The following is a 17,678-nucleotide window of genomic DNA, read 5'->3' as shown; positions in this document are numbered from 1 at the left end:
TTAAATTCTATTATAAACACCTCATTTAATTGGACCACAAGTCCTTTATGGGAGAAAGGAATGACCACGCTTCTACATAGTCCCTGTCGTTACCATGAAAACAGAAATCCTAAATGTAAAGACAACTTCAGGAGGTTAGAGGAAACGAGAGATTTAGTGCATCCGGTGATGCCGTATGGAATACTTTACCAAAGGAGCTAATGTGAAGTCCCAGGGTAGGAGAAGCAGCATCTGCCCAAGAAAGGGGTACACGGAAGAGAAAACACAGTAACATCTGGTCTCTAAATGTGCCAATGTGAAAAATTCTCAGAGCCAGTTAGCTAGGGTTATGAGAGAGAACGAGCAGGCAAAAACTGTCTGCCAAAAAAAAAAAAAAAAAGAGTCTGGCTTTGTCAGTAAAGAAAGGACAATAATATTTACAGAAAATTTTCTATACTCAAGCTTCAAAAAAGTAGAATTTTGGACTCAGTCTGCAGCAAAATGGCGGAAGCAATTTATGGATGATAAAAGAGAAAAAAAGACTAAAGGGCAAACCTTGGAAAGGAGAACCATGACATGGGAGGAAAGCCTCTTTTTTCTTCTTGAAGGGAAGTGATGATATGTGAGCATGCAAATGCAAATGTCTGCGGACAGCACTGTTTGCTGGTGGGAAGAGAATTTTAATGTGTACCCTATGCAAATGCGTTTTATAATCAAACAGAATGTGCAAGGCCTTCTGAGGGCGGGGAGGGAGAAGAGCAGCTCTAGACACTGAGCCTGAGCGTGGTGGGATGCAAGCCTGAACAGATTCCAGCAGAGAGGGCACGTCAAAACCCACTCCTTTTAAAAAAAATCTCTCTTACGTTCAACCGAGAACTGGATGCCTAATGAATTAACACCTGCAAGATCTTTCTTTACCCAGTGCTTAACCTTGAGCAACTCTGTGCTTAGAGCGAACCTCAGGAGGAAGACATTAAAAAAGCAACTCTCTCTTCTGTACTGAGTCATGGGGAAAATTATTATGAACTGCACAGGAAAGACTAGAGAGGACTGTAAAGAAAGCCCTTGTAAACCATTTAGAGTCTTTGTGTCAAAATTAGCATGAAGGTCAAAGAAGCCCCGTTAAGGCCTGGTCCGGAGTACTTGTGAAAGAATGAGCGGGAATGAGCGCTTGACGGAGTTTGGTTTTGACCAAGTGCTCTTTATTCATATCTGGGTATCTGAAGCAATTATTAAAAAGAAATTGGGGAAGAAGTCTGCATCTTTACGCTGGAGCTATTTGGGCAAGCCATTTTGGAAGTGTTAAAAAATTAAAATCGTAGAAAGCCGAACCATAGGTGCCATGTTTTGCCTGAAGTGGTAAAAATACCATCTGCCTCAGTCTTTGAGCAGCAGAGAGACAGGAGGGCTAACTGCAGGCATACGCTCAGCTCCAGCTGGGGAAAATACACAGACGTTTGTACGTGTTTTTCTGAGCAAGAGTAGTCAACATATTCGTTTTCTTTCAGACATATATATGTTACCATAGCAAACCAAGCATGAGTGTGGTCTGAGAAACTTCTCCACCAGTCCCAACAAGTGCCCATGAATTCCTGTAATTCAATAGGTGGCACTCTTCCCTCTAGCACTGCCCTGAATCAGCCGTGCTTAACCGTGGGGCCAGAAGCCCGGGGAGCGTGGACTAGAGTCTGAGAGATACACACCCAGGGCTGCAGACCAGTCACTGTAATTAAGATCCCCATCGTATTGTGCATATGAGCCAAAGTGTTAGCACCAGCTTTCCGGGTCACAGTTCACTTCTGGTAACTGTATTCTGTCTACTAAGACTTCCGCAGTTTTAACTAGGTAAGTAAGACGTTCCTCGTTTTTCTATTCTAAAAGCTACTGGGTGGAATCGCCTTACAGTGACACAGCCCCTGTCCTCGCCCAGACTCCAGGTGGATGAGTTTCCGCGATAGGTAGAGTGCTCCCATAAGTGTGTTAACCACCTGACAGAGGCGGGAGAGACGTAATGAATTAATAGCTGTCGAGTGCTTTGATGTCTTAAGATGAAAGGCACTGTGGCGGTGTAAAGCATTCATATCCAGACTCGCTCGCAACAAGAACTAATTAAAAAGTAACTCCATTTCTTATCTGAGTGTTTGAGTACAGACCACTGTTTTGCGGAAAGTGACAGTCTCAAGATCCAGCCAAGACTGATTCTGAAGTTACCACCTCTTCCCCCTCTTTCTTGACTTCCTCGCCCTGCTGAGACCAACAGAATTTGAGAGATGGCAGGTGAGGCCACAGAGCACATGGCCAAAATAATTTCCTATGGTCCTCAGAATCGGATTTTTTCAGATAAAATTTGGCTTTTGGGTAAATACTCAATCACTTGGAAGTAACAAAATTTCCAGCCACAAATACATTTCATGATGATCTCCAGAAATGGCTGCTGAGTTTTTTTAAATGTCCTTTTACAGATAATCCCACAAGGGTGGCCCTGAGCTACTAAGCATGGGGCCTGCATCAGTCAGCACAAGCACCATGATCATGCCAAACAGAGAGGAAGAGACCTGGGGTCATGACAGGTATTACTATGGGCCCACGGTACACTGCACGGGAGACAGTATCATAAACTGGACCCTGCAGACATCTCCCCCATACCTAGAAGAGATGGATATAATCTTTTTTTCCCCATGTTACTTGGGTTTAGGTCTGTGTAAGGATGATAAGTTTAGATTAATTGCCTAGATCAAGTGATGGCCCTTAAGTGTCAGAACTGTACCACAGATTCCAGAGGGGTAGGTTCTGTTTACTGGCATGAGAAATATTGTCACTAGGCACTTGGGAAGGCAACCTTAGGGCTATTAACCATTGAGATGGATTGTGTTATATAGTCAACATATTTTTTTTTTAATTTTTTTTATTGTTAATCCCCATACACTACATCATTAGTTTTAGATATAGTGTTCCATGATTCATTGTGCATAACACCCAGTGCTCCATATAGTCAACATATTCTTAAAGTGGTTCATTGAAGTCTACAATACTCCATTCCAGACCTCCCAGAACCTCCCACACTTCTAGAATAACACTAATGCAACTCACATGCATGCATTCACCAAGCCTCCTACATAGAGCCTGTGCTGGGTACAGATGATGTGACCATGTACGAGGCCCTGCCTTTGGAGCTCTTATGTTTCAGTGAAAGAGAAAAAGCAGGAACAAGCAACTCAATGAAAATGATAATTCTACATTACTATAAATGTTAAGAAAAAATAGAGCAAAGGGGGGGTAGCTACTTTATTATTATTTTTTAAAGATTATTTATTTATTTGAGGGAGAGAGAGCACACAGAGTGAGTGAGAAAACGAGTTGGGGGGAGAGGCAGAGGGAGAGGAAGCAGACTCCCCGCTGAGCAGGGAGCCCGATGTGGGGCTCGATCCCAGGACCCTGAGATCATGACCTGAGCCGAAGGCAGACACTTAACCGACTGAGCCACCCAGGCGCCCCGGGGAGTGGCTACTTTAGACAGGGACGTCTGAGTCAAGGAAGCATGTGGTGGCAAGGCCTACATCAGTCTTGCTCACGGTGACAGGCAGCACTAGCATAGTGCCTTGCACATATTAACTGTTCCATGCACAGTGGCTGGGTGGATAAAGTGGATGAAGGGATGAATCTGGACCTCAGGTGTACAAGATAAGAATGCCCCCCACCCCTCAAGAAGAACGTCTTCTCTCGAATTTGGAATGGGTCCAAAGAATTGACTAGCACTCTTCGAAACTGCTCGCTGTATATGAAGCAACCCGAAGGAAGACCAGAGAGGGTAAGTGATACTAGATTTTGCAGTGAGTTGGTGGCCAAGCCACTGCTTCGCCCAGGGGTGTTCTATCTGTGCATCATGTTTTATCCTTTCTCTTAACCTCTTCAACTGTCATGTGCCTCTGCGATAAAAAACCCTGAAGGAGTTCTCTGAGTCATGAATAAACATCAATGACCAATAGTCACTCTATTGCCAAATTGTGTTGACTTTTCCCTGACTCTTTTTGTTAGTTTTCCTTTACTACCACACAGTGAAATCCCAGCCTTTATCTCCAAGCTAGTATATTACAGCCTTCCCAAACAATTTTTTTAACCCTGTTGATATCTGCAACGTGTATCAAAAGCATCTTTCCTCTCTGATTGAGATAAAAAACCCTATACCAGATTTTCTCCTGAAACTAACTTCATGTGTCTTCTCTTTTCTTACTCATTTCTTACTCTTCTATTTTCTACATTCATCCACTCCCTCCCTACCTTCCTCCCTCATTCAGTCACTCACCATTTACCATGTGCCAAACACCGTGTTAACCACCGAGTATACAAAGACAAATAAGACACTGTCCCTGCCCTCAAAGAGCTCACAGTGTACAGTCTTTCCCATAAATGGGGCATTATATTACAGAGTAAGTACAATGACTGAGAGATGCACGAAGTATTAAAGAATGAAGGAAAGCACTTAATCCAGCCTGGGGAACCAGGGAGGACTACCTGTAGGAGATGGTCCTAACTGGAGCCTTACAGAAAGAACAGGGGTAGCTGATAAAGGGGGAAGGGCATTTCAAGCAGAGGGGACAGCATGAGCCAAGGCCTGGAAAACAGAAACAGTATGTTTTGTGTGATCTGGTGCTGCTGGAACACAGGGTAGGAAGAGATGACGCTGGAGAGTCCCTCAAGGGGGTGAAATCATCTAGCAAGCTTTGAATTTGCCTTATAAACGACATGAGCCAATGGCAGGTTTTAAGCTGGAGTCTGAAATTGTCAGGTTTATGATTTAGATAGACATTCCAGTTGGTAATGGACTTGTGGTGACAAAGTTAGGAAGACCAGTCAGTAGGCTTTCCAGTGGTCAGGTGAAGAAAGTCAATGTAAGTAATGGAAGACAGATCAAGAGGAGGGGCTGGATTTAAGAAAACGTAGGATACCAAAATGGCATGACTTGGTAAAGAACCTGGGGGTGAGGGAGTAGGAGCCGTCAAGGGTGACTTCTAAGATTCTCACAGGGTTGACTGGGGGGATGACAGGGCCAACATCAGGAGAGAGAATAAGTTAAAAGGACAAGAAATACAACATGAGTGGACACTGATGTAAACCATGGACTTTGGGTACTGATGATATGTCCATGTAGTTTCTCTGACTGTAACAAATGTATCACTCTCCTGCAGATTACTGATAGTAGGGGAGGCTGCGTGTGTGTAGGGTCAGGGGATATGGTAACTCTTGATACTTTTGCCCAATTTTCCTGTGAACCTAAAACTTCTCTAAAAAATAAGGTCTATTTAGGGGTGCCTGACTGGCTCAGTTACAAAAGCATGCAACTTTTGATCTTGAGGTCGTAAGTTTGAACCCCACATTGGGTGTAGGGGCTACTTAAATAAATAAAGCTTAAAAAAAAAAAAAGACCAGAGATGTCAGACAAGATGGTGAGTTCAGTTTAAGATGCCTGTGGGAGACCCAGGAGGATATGTCCACAGCCTGAGTTTGGGTACACAGGGTCAAGTAGACATCTAAGAAGAGTGATGCATATGGAGGCCCTCAGTTTAGAGGTGCTCTTATCTAGTTTTTCTGAAAGGAAGCAAAAGTTTGTGAGACAGAGAGAAGGAGGAACTGCATCTCAGTTAAGGAAAAGAGAGCAAATGCATGCAGCCATGGGTGTACCCCCGGGACTGTCAGGAGAGCACGAGGTTCCAGATCGGCCCTGAGAGATCATCGTGGGTTTCAGTTGTCCCACTGCGAGCAGAGCCCTTACAGCTTGTATCTCTTCCTCCTTGTCTTTGGAGTGCAGGTGTGCTCATACCCGGGATAGTCCTGATTGCTGCATAAACCAGATAGTTAGCGCCTTCCTTTAGCCAAGCAGCTATATGCAGCCCATGCACCTGCTACAATGTTCCATTTGTCCCCGGGGGAAGCACAGAATGTGACCGAAGTGTGTTCGGAGGCTTGCACTGGTGCACTGCAATCTGAACTCTCACAGCGGTTTTTAAACAAGGCTGTGTGTCAGAATGATCTGTGGAGCCTTTTTTCAAATACTTCCTTCCTGCCCCTGCCCTGCTCTCCCCACCAGGGGATTTTGATCTTGGTGAAAGAGGGTGTGATGCTGCACCTAGGCATGTGTGTTTTCAAAAGCTCCACAGATGATGTGAAAACTACTACTTCTAGGAGTCTAAGTCGGCTCTGTGTGGTGCTTCTCACGTGTTATCTAATGGCGCGAAAAGCCAAAGATGCCAAAGGCATCTTTCTAGCAACGGTGAGTGATCTTATCCAGTTTATTTTTCCTCATGGCACTTACCACCACATGACTTTATATGATGTATCCATTTAGTTGTTTATTAGTTATCTATCTCCCACACTGGACTGTAAATGTCCCAAAAGAAAACACTTCATCTGGATTACTGTTGTAGTCTCAACACCTAACAGTGTTTGGGATGAACTAGGCACTCAGTAAGTACACTTACCTGCTAATGCCTGTTACTTAACAGGGAGTGTCCCCCAACTTTGAAAGGGATGATTCTCTTTTGACCTTTCAAATATAAACAAAAACCACACACCAAACTGAAATGTATAAAACTGTATAGTATATATAAAATCTACCTACCTTAGCATAGTCTAATCTTCCTTTCTCTTGAGCCTAAAGTAGAAAGAAGGGGAAATTAATTTGTTAGTTCTTCAAAAATTATTTAGTGCTTCTATAACTTGTACTTCTCCAAGAACAAAGGTCAACACTCTCTCCCTTGGTCCTCTACCATGTATCTCTTTATACATCTACAGAGTTGTATCTCTATACAACTATATACATATAACACTTTTAAATACACTGAAAAGTTGAAAGGACAGGATAGTGAGCACACGTATACATTCTATCTAGACATGACAATGCCATACATCATGACTCTTCACCCCGCCAAGCTTCAGCACATTTTATAAGCACAGAATGTCTCGTACATAACCACATGACTGCTATCGAATGTTACAAACTAACAATAATTCCATATTATCTAACATACAATCCATATTCAAATTTCTCCTATTGTCCCAAAAGTATCTTTTATAGCTTCCCCCCCAACCAGAATTCATCAAGATTCACACATTGCACATGGTTTTTGTATCTCTGGTTAGTCTTAAATCTTGACTAGATCCTCCCCATTTTTCAAGAAGTAAAAATAAAAACCATTAACTTTTTCATGAAAATCATTGACTTTTTTTTTTTTAGATTTTATTTTTAAGTAATGTCTACACCCAACGTGGGGCTCAGACCCACAACCCCGTGATCAAGAGTTGCATGCTCGACTGGCTGAGCCAGTCAGGCACTCTGAAAATCATTAACTTTTTTGATTTGTCATATTAGTTTTTCACTGTGTCATTTAACTTGTCCCTGTTTTGCTTGCAAACTGAAAGTTGGGTCTGAAAAAGCTTGCTTAAACGTTTCTGCCATGAGTACTTTATACAAGATATTACATACTTAATATTGTATCAAATTCAGGAGGCACAAAATGTCAGGCTGTCCCCGCTCTTAGTAGTGCTATAAATTTGATCACTTGGTTAAGGTGGTGACTATCAGATGGTTCCACCGTAGCGACATGTTTCCTCTTGTATAAACAGTGAGTAATCTGTCGGGCCAGGGTCTCTTCCACTTCCTTTGGCATAATTTTTACTATGTTGTATTATGTTGAAAGACCCCCACCTCCACTCCCCACCCCACCAGGGATGATAGAAAGGTGGAATTGAAAACGACATACTAGGGGTGCCTGGGTGGCTCAGTTAGTCAATCATCTGACTCTGATTTCAGCTCAGGTCACGATTTCGGGGCTGTGAGATCAAGTGAGCCCCACACAGGGCTCCACGCTCAGCATGGGGTGTGTTTGGGATTCTCTCTCTCCTTCTGCGTGCCCCCCGCCCCCGCCCCCGGCACTTTCTCTCTCTCTAAAATAAAATAAATCTTAAAAAAAAAAAAAAAAGACATTCTATATGGGGTCAGACTTTATTTAAAATATTTTAGTTATTAAAAATTTTAAATTAACACATATACTCAAATGTATTATATATAATATCTTAACATGATAGAGACAACCAATGTATTAATCTTTGTTGATACATCAGCTCATTTTTGTAGACTTCAGAATAAAACTCCTGCTACCTCTGCACAGAGTAAGAACTGTTCAATCTGCAAATAGGTTAGGTCTTGAGACCATTTTGTTCCTAAGTCAAATTACTACTTGAGAGAAAAGATGTTTATGTAACATTGGTCCTGACTCTTCTTGCTTCTTTATAATCTTTTAAAAAATTTATACAAAGATGCCTGCATTTTGTTTTTCTTATTTTCATAATAAGTAACTTAGAAGACACTGCTCAGGTATTAGCCATGGGCACCATCACAAACCACTCTAAGTTAAAATTGTGACTTGAATGTTTTCTATGACACAAAAGGCTTCTGCAACCAATGTAATGTAACAGAGAATTTGGAGTTTTCAATCTGCTCTTCAAAATTTTTAGGGATCTAGATTTTCAGTGAACTACGAAGAGTTTGAACTTAATCCTGAGATGCATTATGCCACAAGGAATAGGAGTCAGTTCTTGCAGAAATGTAAAAACTAGGCTTATTCTTCTCTCTGCTCAGATATTTTATATTGACTTGTGTGTCTGTGGACATCTCCCAAAATAGTTTTGTCTAGGCTGAAAATCTCTCTTTCTCCACTATAATATCTGCAGTTCATAGGGAGCCCTTGAGCATGTCTGTATAGATGTACTCATGACCTAGCTACTAAACTTTGTCAGTATGCAGACAGGAACTGGCTTTGATCCAAGTAATAATCCATGGCTTGTGACCAAAATTTTAGCAACAGCATTTCACAATTTGCTTAGTCTTTGAGTTCTCAAACTCCCAGCTGTCTCTTAAATTCATTTTAGGTTAAGAGATAGCTGACATTGAGGTTGATCCTGTGGTCACAAGCTTCCCACCTTTTCAATTGTTCATCCTTTCTCTTGTCTCTTGCTGATTAGTATGGATTGCTCCAGCACAGGACTTTTCAAATGATGCACAAACTGGGAGCTCTACAGAATTGTTCCTGTCAAACAACTCATTTCCGCAACAAATTTGCCATTTCCTCACTACTTTCAATTCTGTTCCTGTTCTAACCAGCTCAACATTCAGCATCTTTCAACATTCTTATCTTTCAGTGTTTAACAGAAAAGGTATGTTAAAAGTGTTGAAAGTGGTATTTGTTGAAGGCTAGGAAGTTGAGGAGCTTTTGTATCTTGAGATTGCAAGGTAAGGAGAGAGGGAGAAATGATATAATTTACAATGACTTAGGGTGGACTTTTCCTTTTGGAGGTATTAGGTCAGTTTCCAGTTTATCTCATAAAAACAAAAACAAAAACAAAAACAAAATCCCAACAGCTGTTTCCTCAGGTAGGAAGAAGGAATGTAATGTTGTTTATAGATGAGAACATTAGAGTGGTCCTATCAGAAATTTTTATAAAACCAATTTTCCCTACTTGGATTATAAACTAATTATCTTAGAGAATTCTATTATTTTGAGGTACTTGTGCTTTATCAATCACAAGCTATTTTCAAACTCTCTCATTTTATTTTGTATTGCTAGCTTGGTTACCACCCTTTCAGCCAGTAGAGAGAGACTTTGTTGGAGACGATGGCAGAGAATCACCATGTATGGAATCCACATCTGTTCAGTATCAGCTCTTCAATGTTCTGAAAGCTGAGAGATTAGAAGCCTCCATAAAATGACGACCACCACAGCCCTTACAACCTGAACAGACGTCAGCTGTTGATAACGCAGCTCTCCTAAATGTCCTTTTTATTTTATCACAACAAACATCCTAGTTCTGTGAAACCATTTCATCCTTGACTGCTTTAGCTTGTACCTAAAAGTATGAGTTATTTTATAAAACAAATATTATGACTTAAAATCTTTATAGGTATATAATATGTATGTATTTCCAGCCATGTGTGTTAATATCTACATAGGTCATCTACACGCCTAAGAGTATACACATTCGGATACAAAATTTTTTTCACAAAAGGCTTTTAGAGGTTATAAAAATATAGCACAGTAGAAACCAATGGAAATGATGATTTAATCCCCTCTATAAATGATACTTCTCATTAAACATTACCTATTCTATTTCTTTTTGTGAAACAGTTAATTTGGGAGGGGCCATAGTTTCTGTTTGATCGGATGATTGCTCATTCACTAAATTCACCAGGCACCTCCCACGTGTCAGGTACTGCCTAGGCACTGGAGAAGGAGCCATGAACAGAACAGATAAAAATCTCCGCCCTCATGAAGCTTATATTCTAGGGGTTGCACAGCCTTGTTTAAATGGGCTTCACATACAATCTCCCTCTAGGACTTAGGCTCTATGAGAATAGACCAACTTTCTCTCCTGCTCACAACTGTATTCCATGTCTAGATCAGGATTAGTATAGAGCACATGGCCAATAATATCTGGGGAATGAACGCATAGATGGATAAGTGCTTTTTCTTCATACATGTTGGTTATGTCCTGTCTATTCAGGAAACTTACGAAGCGAAGTTCATCATACTCACTCCTAGTTCTAGGAAAGTTGGGTGTTTAGATTCAGAGGGCCAGGATGTAGTTAATGTGGAATGATTAGCTGATGTTTGACAAATCATTTTTACCTGTATTGAACAATACCATATGTTCACTTTACTGCCCAACTGCTGTTTATAAGTAGGCTAAGGAGGGAAATCTATGGAATATAAATTCAAATAATTCATGAAAATCAAACAACAAAAAGATAGAATAGAGAAGAGTGATCTAGTAGCCTTCTCATAGACACAGCAGTTTAGTTTAATTAAGTGCCTCAACCTTGAAAGCAGTGTGTTGAAGTAGAAAGAGCCCGGAACAGACACCTCAGGACATTTCAGGAGCCACAACTCAAAGCTTAGGGTGCTAAGGACACCTTGTCTATGGAGGAAAGCAAGTGGCTAATATCTTGATGGTGACCACTCCAAAAAGCACTGTGACCTCCTGGGAAGATGTGATATGCTGGGTGTCAGAAAATATGGTTTCTAGCCCATAATACATTAATACCTCCAACAATTTTAAAAATTTTCTGTGCATCTTCATTTTCTTATCTGTAAAATAAGAGTATTTACTAGACCCTATGTTCCCAAATGTTGGGCACTCACAAATGCTGGACTGGCTATCGGAATCACCTAGATAGTTTGTTAAAAACGCAGTACCCTCGCCCTGAGTTTCTGACTCATTTGAAGATCACTGGTTTAGACTGTGTCTAATGTTCTTTTCAATTTATTCTTCTGTATGCATCAGGGTTTACTTCAAAGGCTAAACGAGAACAACTATATAAACTCCTTAAGTCTCAAGGAGAATGGAGTGTTATAACTTTCCCCTCTTTTTCTGACATCTGCCACTTATCATGTATATTTCTAGCAGAGCAAGATATAAAATAACTTTCTCACTGGAGCCCAAAATAGGCTGATATAAAATAAATCCAGACTGTATTTCAACAGCCAGCAGTCCTGAACCTCTTCCTGCCACACTGTTCATCTCCAGAAGCCACTGTAAATTCTCCCGTACACGACAATTCCCCATGGGCTTCATTACTAGGGTCTTTAAAAGGGATTCACTCATCTTTTTGCCTCCTGTAGGTGTGCTTCTTGTCAATCCAGGTCAGGAGAAAAGAAAGTAATTTTTCCCAGTCTTTAGCAGTTCACAGAGAATGTGTGGTTTGAACCTTGTTTTATCTTAAAAAAAAAAAAAAATGTGAAAATAGACAAGATAGTGTGCCAGTGCTCATGAGACCAGAGGCCTCCTCAGAAAACTACAGTGAGCACTGTAAAACAATATTCTGTACAAAAGCAAAAAAAAAAAAAAAAAAAAGCCAGCATTCTGAGTGAGAGGATACACAGAGGGATTAATTCCAAAGGTTTATATACCAGTCTCAGCAGACCAAAGGCAGACAGATTCCCTGTTGGTAAGTAATGGATGTACAATATGGTCTTTTAAGAAACAAATGCTTTCTTATAAGTCAGGTAACAAAGAAGGATTGGATGACATAAATGAACTGTTCCCAATTTTCAACTACTACTATCTGGACTTGAAGGCTGGATATGGAGAAACCTTTTCCTAAAAATAGAAAACTAATATTCCACAGCAGGGAGTCCAGAAATTGCTAGAGACTGATCATCTCTACTTATCATGTTATTCTTCCCAAATGCTAGCAGCTATATTTGGGAATAACAGTCATTTTTAAAGAGAGATTCTCTTTTTAAAATTTTAAGGAAAACTACCTTTCTCCTCAAACTTTTATTTTTTTTCCTCTTCAAACTTTTTAGTTTGAGGAGAGAACATCATGGACACCCATTTGCCCTCCACCCACATTAACCAATTGCTAATATTTTGTCATCTTTGCTTTCTCTTTAGATGATCATTTGCTGCCTATCTGAGAGGAAGCTGTAGACATCATGTCTCATCCCTGAATACTTCAGCATTTATCTCCTAAGAACAACGATGTTCTTCTGCATAACCACAAACCCATTATCACATCCAACAAGTTTAACGCTTCCTATGATGTCTAAGAGGTCTGTACTCAAATGTTTCCAGTTCAATCAATAGTGTTGTTCAGAGCTGTTTTTATCCCGATCCAGGATCAAATTAGAAATCATACGTTCTCTTTGGATGTCATGGCTTTTAAATCTCTTCTAATCTACAAGAGTCCCTACCCAATACCTTTTCTGTCTTTCATAATACTAGCATTTTTTAAGAGTCCAGGTCAACTGCCTTGGAGAATGTCCCTTATCCTGGATTTGTCTGATTGTTTTCTCATGATTAGATTAAACGAAAACTTTTTTTTGGCAAGATAATTACATACATGATGCTGTATACTTCTCCATTACATCAGGAGTCATACAATATGTTTGTCTCATTATTGGTGAAACTAAGTTTGTTCACTGCTTCCCTTTGTATTTAATAAGTAATCTGTGGGATGCTTTGAATCCATGTGACTATTTGGTTCCCTTCTAACCATTCATCCAATTGTCTTAACCCATCATCCATTAATAATCCTTGTTTGAGTAAAAGATTACTTTGGTGGCTGCAAAAACAATGACACTTTAAAGGTCAATACATTATATGTTAAAAAAAAAAAAAGAAGAAGATAGCAGGAAGGGAAGAATGAAGGGGCGGAAATCGGAGGGGGAGATGAACCATGAGAGACTATGGACTCTGAGAAACAAACTGAGGGTTCTAGAGGGGAGGGGGGTGGGGGATGGGTTAGCCTGGTGATGGGTATTAAAGAGGGCACGTTCTGCATGGAGCACTGGGTGTTATACGCAAACAATGAATCATGGAACACTACATCAAAAACTAATGATGTAATGTATGGTGATTAACATAACATAATAATAAAAAAAATAAATAAATAAGATAAAATAAAATAAAAAAATTAAAAAAAGGTCTTTTGCAGGAATATCACTGGCTCCTTTAGAGAAGACAGGTGTTACTGAAAATAAATTCTCTGTGCATTTGTATTGGTATGAAGAGGTGGAGTTTAATTTATACATGAATGAAAAGGTTTATATGAGAACAGAGGAAGGGAGGAAGGGTAGGACCTCCATCCTCATCCTAGAATGGTTTGGGTAGTGTATGAGGATTTAGAAAGTTTACAAATCAGGGGCACCTGGGTGGCTCAGTTGGTTAAGTGTCTGCCTTCAGCTCAGTTCATGATCCCAGAGTCCTGGGATGGAGCCCTGTGTTGGACTCCCTGCTCAGCGGGGAATCTGCTTCTCCCTCTTCCTCTGCCCCTTCTCCTGCTCGTGCTCTCTCTCTCTCTCAAATAAATCTTTTAAAAACTTAAAAAAAAAAAAAAGCTTACAAATCAGAATCTATTAGATCTGATAGCCCCAAAGTTTAAGCAGTTGAATTTTGGTTTGGTAGGAGAAGCAGGCCTTGTACCAACCCAGCTTTCCAGTTACAAAGCGGGAAAGGTATCAGAATAGAAAGGAACAGGGCAGGCTTCTTTGTGATCCTGATCATTCTTGCCCATTAGTAAGATAGCACAGAAGGCATCCGCAAGGAAGTCAACACCATTTAGAACTGGACTTCTCGGGAACCTGATGTTACTTTTGTTTTCACCTGGGAAAGCTAATCTTTAGAGGGAAATGTGAATGTTCAAGGATTAGCTTTTTTGTATTCTCTTCCTCTGGCTAACTGGGAAAAGAGGAAGCAACAGACAGGTGCACAGAAGGTCATGGTGTCCAATTATAAAAAAGAGGAGGATAGGGGCGACTGGGTGGCTCAGACGGTAAGCATCCGACTCTTGATTTCGGCTCACGTCATGATCTCACGGTTGTGGGATCGAGCCCCAAGCTGAGCTTCGTGCTCAGTGTGGAGTTTGCTTGAGATTCTCTCTCTCCCTCTCTCTCTCTCTCTGCCCCTCTCCTTGCTCACACACTTTCTCAAAATAAACAAATAAAACCTTTACAAAATAAAAAAATAAAAAAGAGGAAGGGCTTGTGTTATCTACATAATACATTTTTCTTTATTCAGAAGTCTTGTCATCCTTTTGCAAACCTTTTTTTCTTGCTATGCTTTCTTGGAATCTGGAAGAGACATGAAATTTAAAATTTCAAACACAGACAGAATCTACCCAGATTGCAGAAAGGCCATGAGCAAGGAAATCAGGCTGAACATGGAATTGAGTTGTTTCCTCCAGTGGCCAGGTTCCAATGTGATGGCCACCAACCTTGATGGTGCACCTCAAGCTCACGATGTCAAAAACCAAACTTATACCAGTTTTTCCACTTAACTTTTCTATTTCTATTAATGGCACGATTGTTCCTGTAATCCAAATTCAAAATCCTGGTTTTGGCCTCTGCCTGCCCTTCCCCAGTACACACCTACCAGCTTCTCCCTATCATACCAATTTTCAGGCCCTGTACATTTTCTCCCTGAAATGCATTTTTTTTGCCCCCAAAGATTTTATTTTAAGTAATCTCTACACCCAAGGTAGGGCTTGAACTCACGACCCCAAGATCAAGAGTCGCATGCTCTACCAACTGAGCCAGCCAAGCGCCCCTCTCTGAAGTGAGTTTTACACCTAACCTCCTTCTTGTCACCAACACTCTGATCGGTACTTTTCTCCCGAACTTATCAACAGGTTCCCCAAAACTTCCTAACCGATCTCCTTCTTTCTACTATTTCCTTGTTCCTTTGTCCTTTAGGATGTAGCCAGACATAGCTCTCTAAAACACATTTCAGACCTTGGCATTACCTGGTTCAAAGACTTTCAGTGTCTGCTCCCTGACCTGAATCAAGTTCGTTTTCTGCAAGCAAACATCCAGAGTCTTACTATTTTAAAGAGTATAATTCAGGGGCACTGAGTACATTCAGAATGTTGTGCAACCATCAACACTATCTAGTTCCAGAACATTTTTGTCATACTGTAGCACGTATCAATACTTCACTCCTTTTTACATCTGGATAATATTCCATTGTATGGACATACTATATTTTGTTTATCCATTCATCATTTGATGGACGTTGGGTTGTTTCCACTTCCTGGCTCTTGTAAACGTTGTTCTTCTGAACATTCATGTACATGTTTTTGTTTGAACCAAAGTCTTTAAACATAGGCATTACGTACTATTTCAGAGCAATTCTTTGCCTGTCCCTATACTGCCCTATATTTTTCACATTCCATCCAAACGATAATACGTGTATTTCTTTGAATACAGTGCACTTGCCCATCTGCATTCCTTTTTCATGACTTCTGTTGCCTAGGAAGCCTCCCATTCCCATCTTTGCCATGGAGATCTGCTTCTTCAAGGACCCTCTCAGATATCACCAATTTCTCAAATCATTTCTTGACTTTCCTCTGTGCTCTCTAAATGACATCATTACAGTATTCCTTGTATTTGTGTGTTTCTTTTACCCCCTCTTTAAGAGGCCACAGACAACCTACAGGCAACTTACTGCTCTATCTCCTGTAGTCAAGCACTTTGTTTCCTTAAATATAACAGAAAACTTTAAGAAATATTTTAATTTAGGAGATACCTAGAGCCATTTCAGTCTTTGTGGTCTCATACATAGTCCCTTCAAATGCCCACACTGTCCACCCTCTATGATAGAGGGTGTCAATATTATTCCTTTTGAAACAACTCAAAATAAATAATTAGAAGAATATCAGGTAGCATTAATGAAGACTCTTTGTGCATTTTCTCTTTTGGTTAAGAATATACATGTGTTATGTTTATGTACACCAGCCTCGACCAGCAATCTCTGCTTCACGTTTTGAATAAGAAGTAACAGCAGGATACCTAGGCATGAGTGAGTTGTAGCTTAGCATTGGTAAAATGTAGTTCACTTAAGCTAGTTTATGGCTGGTTACGACAGTGTCAGAATGTCACAAGCCTAAGTGACATTTCAGTACTTTCAGAAACAGCCAGGAAAATATAATCATAATTCCTATCTCTTCAGTGACTTATAATGGCAGCAGAAAACTAGAAGGATCATTAAAAATAAAGCTTGCTGACCTGCAATAGCCTCTGGACTCCCTGAGAGAGTCAGAGCTCTGTGGTTCTCTGAAGGATTCTACTTTCTTTTATTAGGAATCAAAATGGTAACTGAGTAATGACTTCACCTCCCTAGGGTGAATCACCCATTCACTCAGTATTTTTACCTGATCATTATTTTTCAGCGGCTACAAATTTAAATTTAAAATTAAGGTAGAATTTAGTATGGAAACATTGTTCAACAAATATTTTTCAGCTGTTTCAGTTCTGGCCTGGTGCTCTTAACTGCCTCTTACAAAAGGGGTGTGTGTGTGTGTGTATGTGTGTGTGCACGAGCACACAAGTGCACCTGCCTGCTTACGGGTGTGATGGAAGACAGCTACCTAAGCTATCTAATCTTAAGACTTTGGGAGTTGAAGAGGAGGTAGCAGGGCCTGATATGAAAAACTCCAGAAGTTTCTTCTTCCTGGCTTCACAAGGATGTTGAATGGGCACTACGGGTATGTGATCTCCTCTTTCCTTCCCTGTCTAGTCATTAATCTCACTCTCTCCAAGCAGGAAATCGAAAGGGTAGATGGGACACAAACCTGTCTGAGTAGAGCAGGGAAGTAATTTTACATGTGATAATAAGAAATCATAGGTGACTTCCACATTGGGAGCAAGACTTTTCCATTTCTCAGTGTCAAAACTAGTATTAAGCTTCTAATAGAGATTAATATTTTTCTTATAATGCATTTCTTACCTAAGAGACCTATTGCTTAGACGTATTTGAGAGCTGAAAGGGACCTCAGAATGATCTAGTTCAACAGCATCATTTTAAAGAAAATAATAACAAGGACATGAAAGACTGTGATTAAAGTTATACAGATGCTAGCCGAGTCCAAACTAGAATCCAGGTCTTCCAAAACCTGGTCCTTTATGGGCCGTTTCTGCTATACCAACTTGACTTTCTATTTAACAAAACAGAGCTGCCATCCAACAGCCTACCTCTGTGAAAACCATACCACACATACTTTTCTGACAAATATTAACTGGATGACTATTCCAAGTAAGTCACTATGCCAGGTGCCATAGGTAATTCAAAGGTGAATTCACTGTTATCCTTAAAGATCCTGAAATAAAATTCAGCACCTGGGGAGGAAAGGGTCACAAAAATGCAGTGGA

The 17,678-nt window shown here is 40.4% G+C and overlaps 1 protein-coding gene across 3 annotated transcripts in view; it reads right to left on the bottom strand.

The window, feature by feature from the left end:
• The window catches only part of PDSS2 (decaprenyl diphosphate synthase subunit 2), a 267,411-nt gene that overhangs the window by 49,800 nt on the left and 199,933 nt on the right, over window positions 1-17,678 (bottom strand). For all 3 annotated transcript variants that reach the window (XM_032408135.1, XM_032408134.1, XM_032408133.1), the window contains exon 7: window positions 6,596-6,628. In XM_032408135.1, the coding sequence (XP_032264026.1) occupies window positions 6,596-6,628 (33 nt within the window). The remainder of the gene's footprint in view (window positions 1-6,595; window positions 6,629-17,678) is intronic.

The sequence above is a fragment of the Phoca vitulina genome, unplaced genomic scaffold, assembly GCF_004348235.1.
Source record: "Phoca vitulina isolate PV1807 unplaced genomic scaffold, GSC_HSeal_1.0 scaffold9, whole genome shotgun sequence".
NCBI lineage: Eukaryota > Metazoa > Chordata > Mammalia > Carnivora > Phocidae > Phoca > Phoca vitulina.
This window is presented reverse-complemented; position numbering and strand designations above follow the sequence as displayed.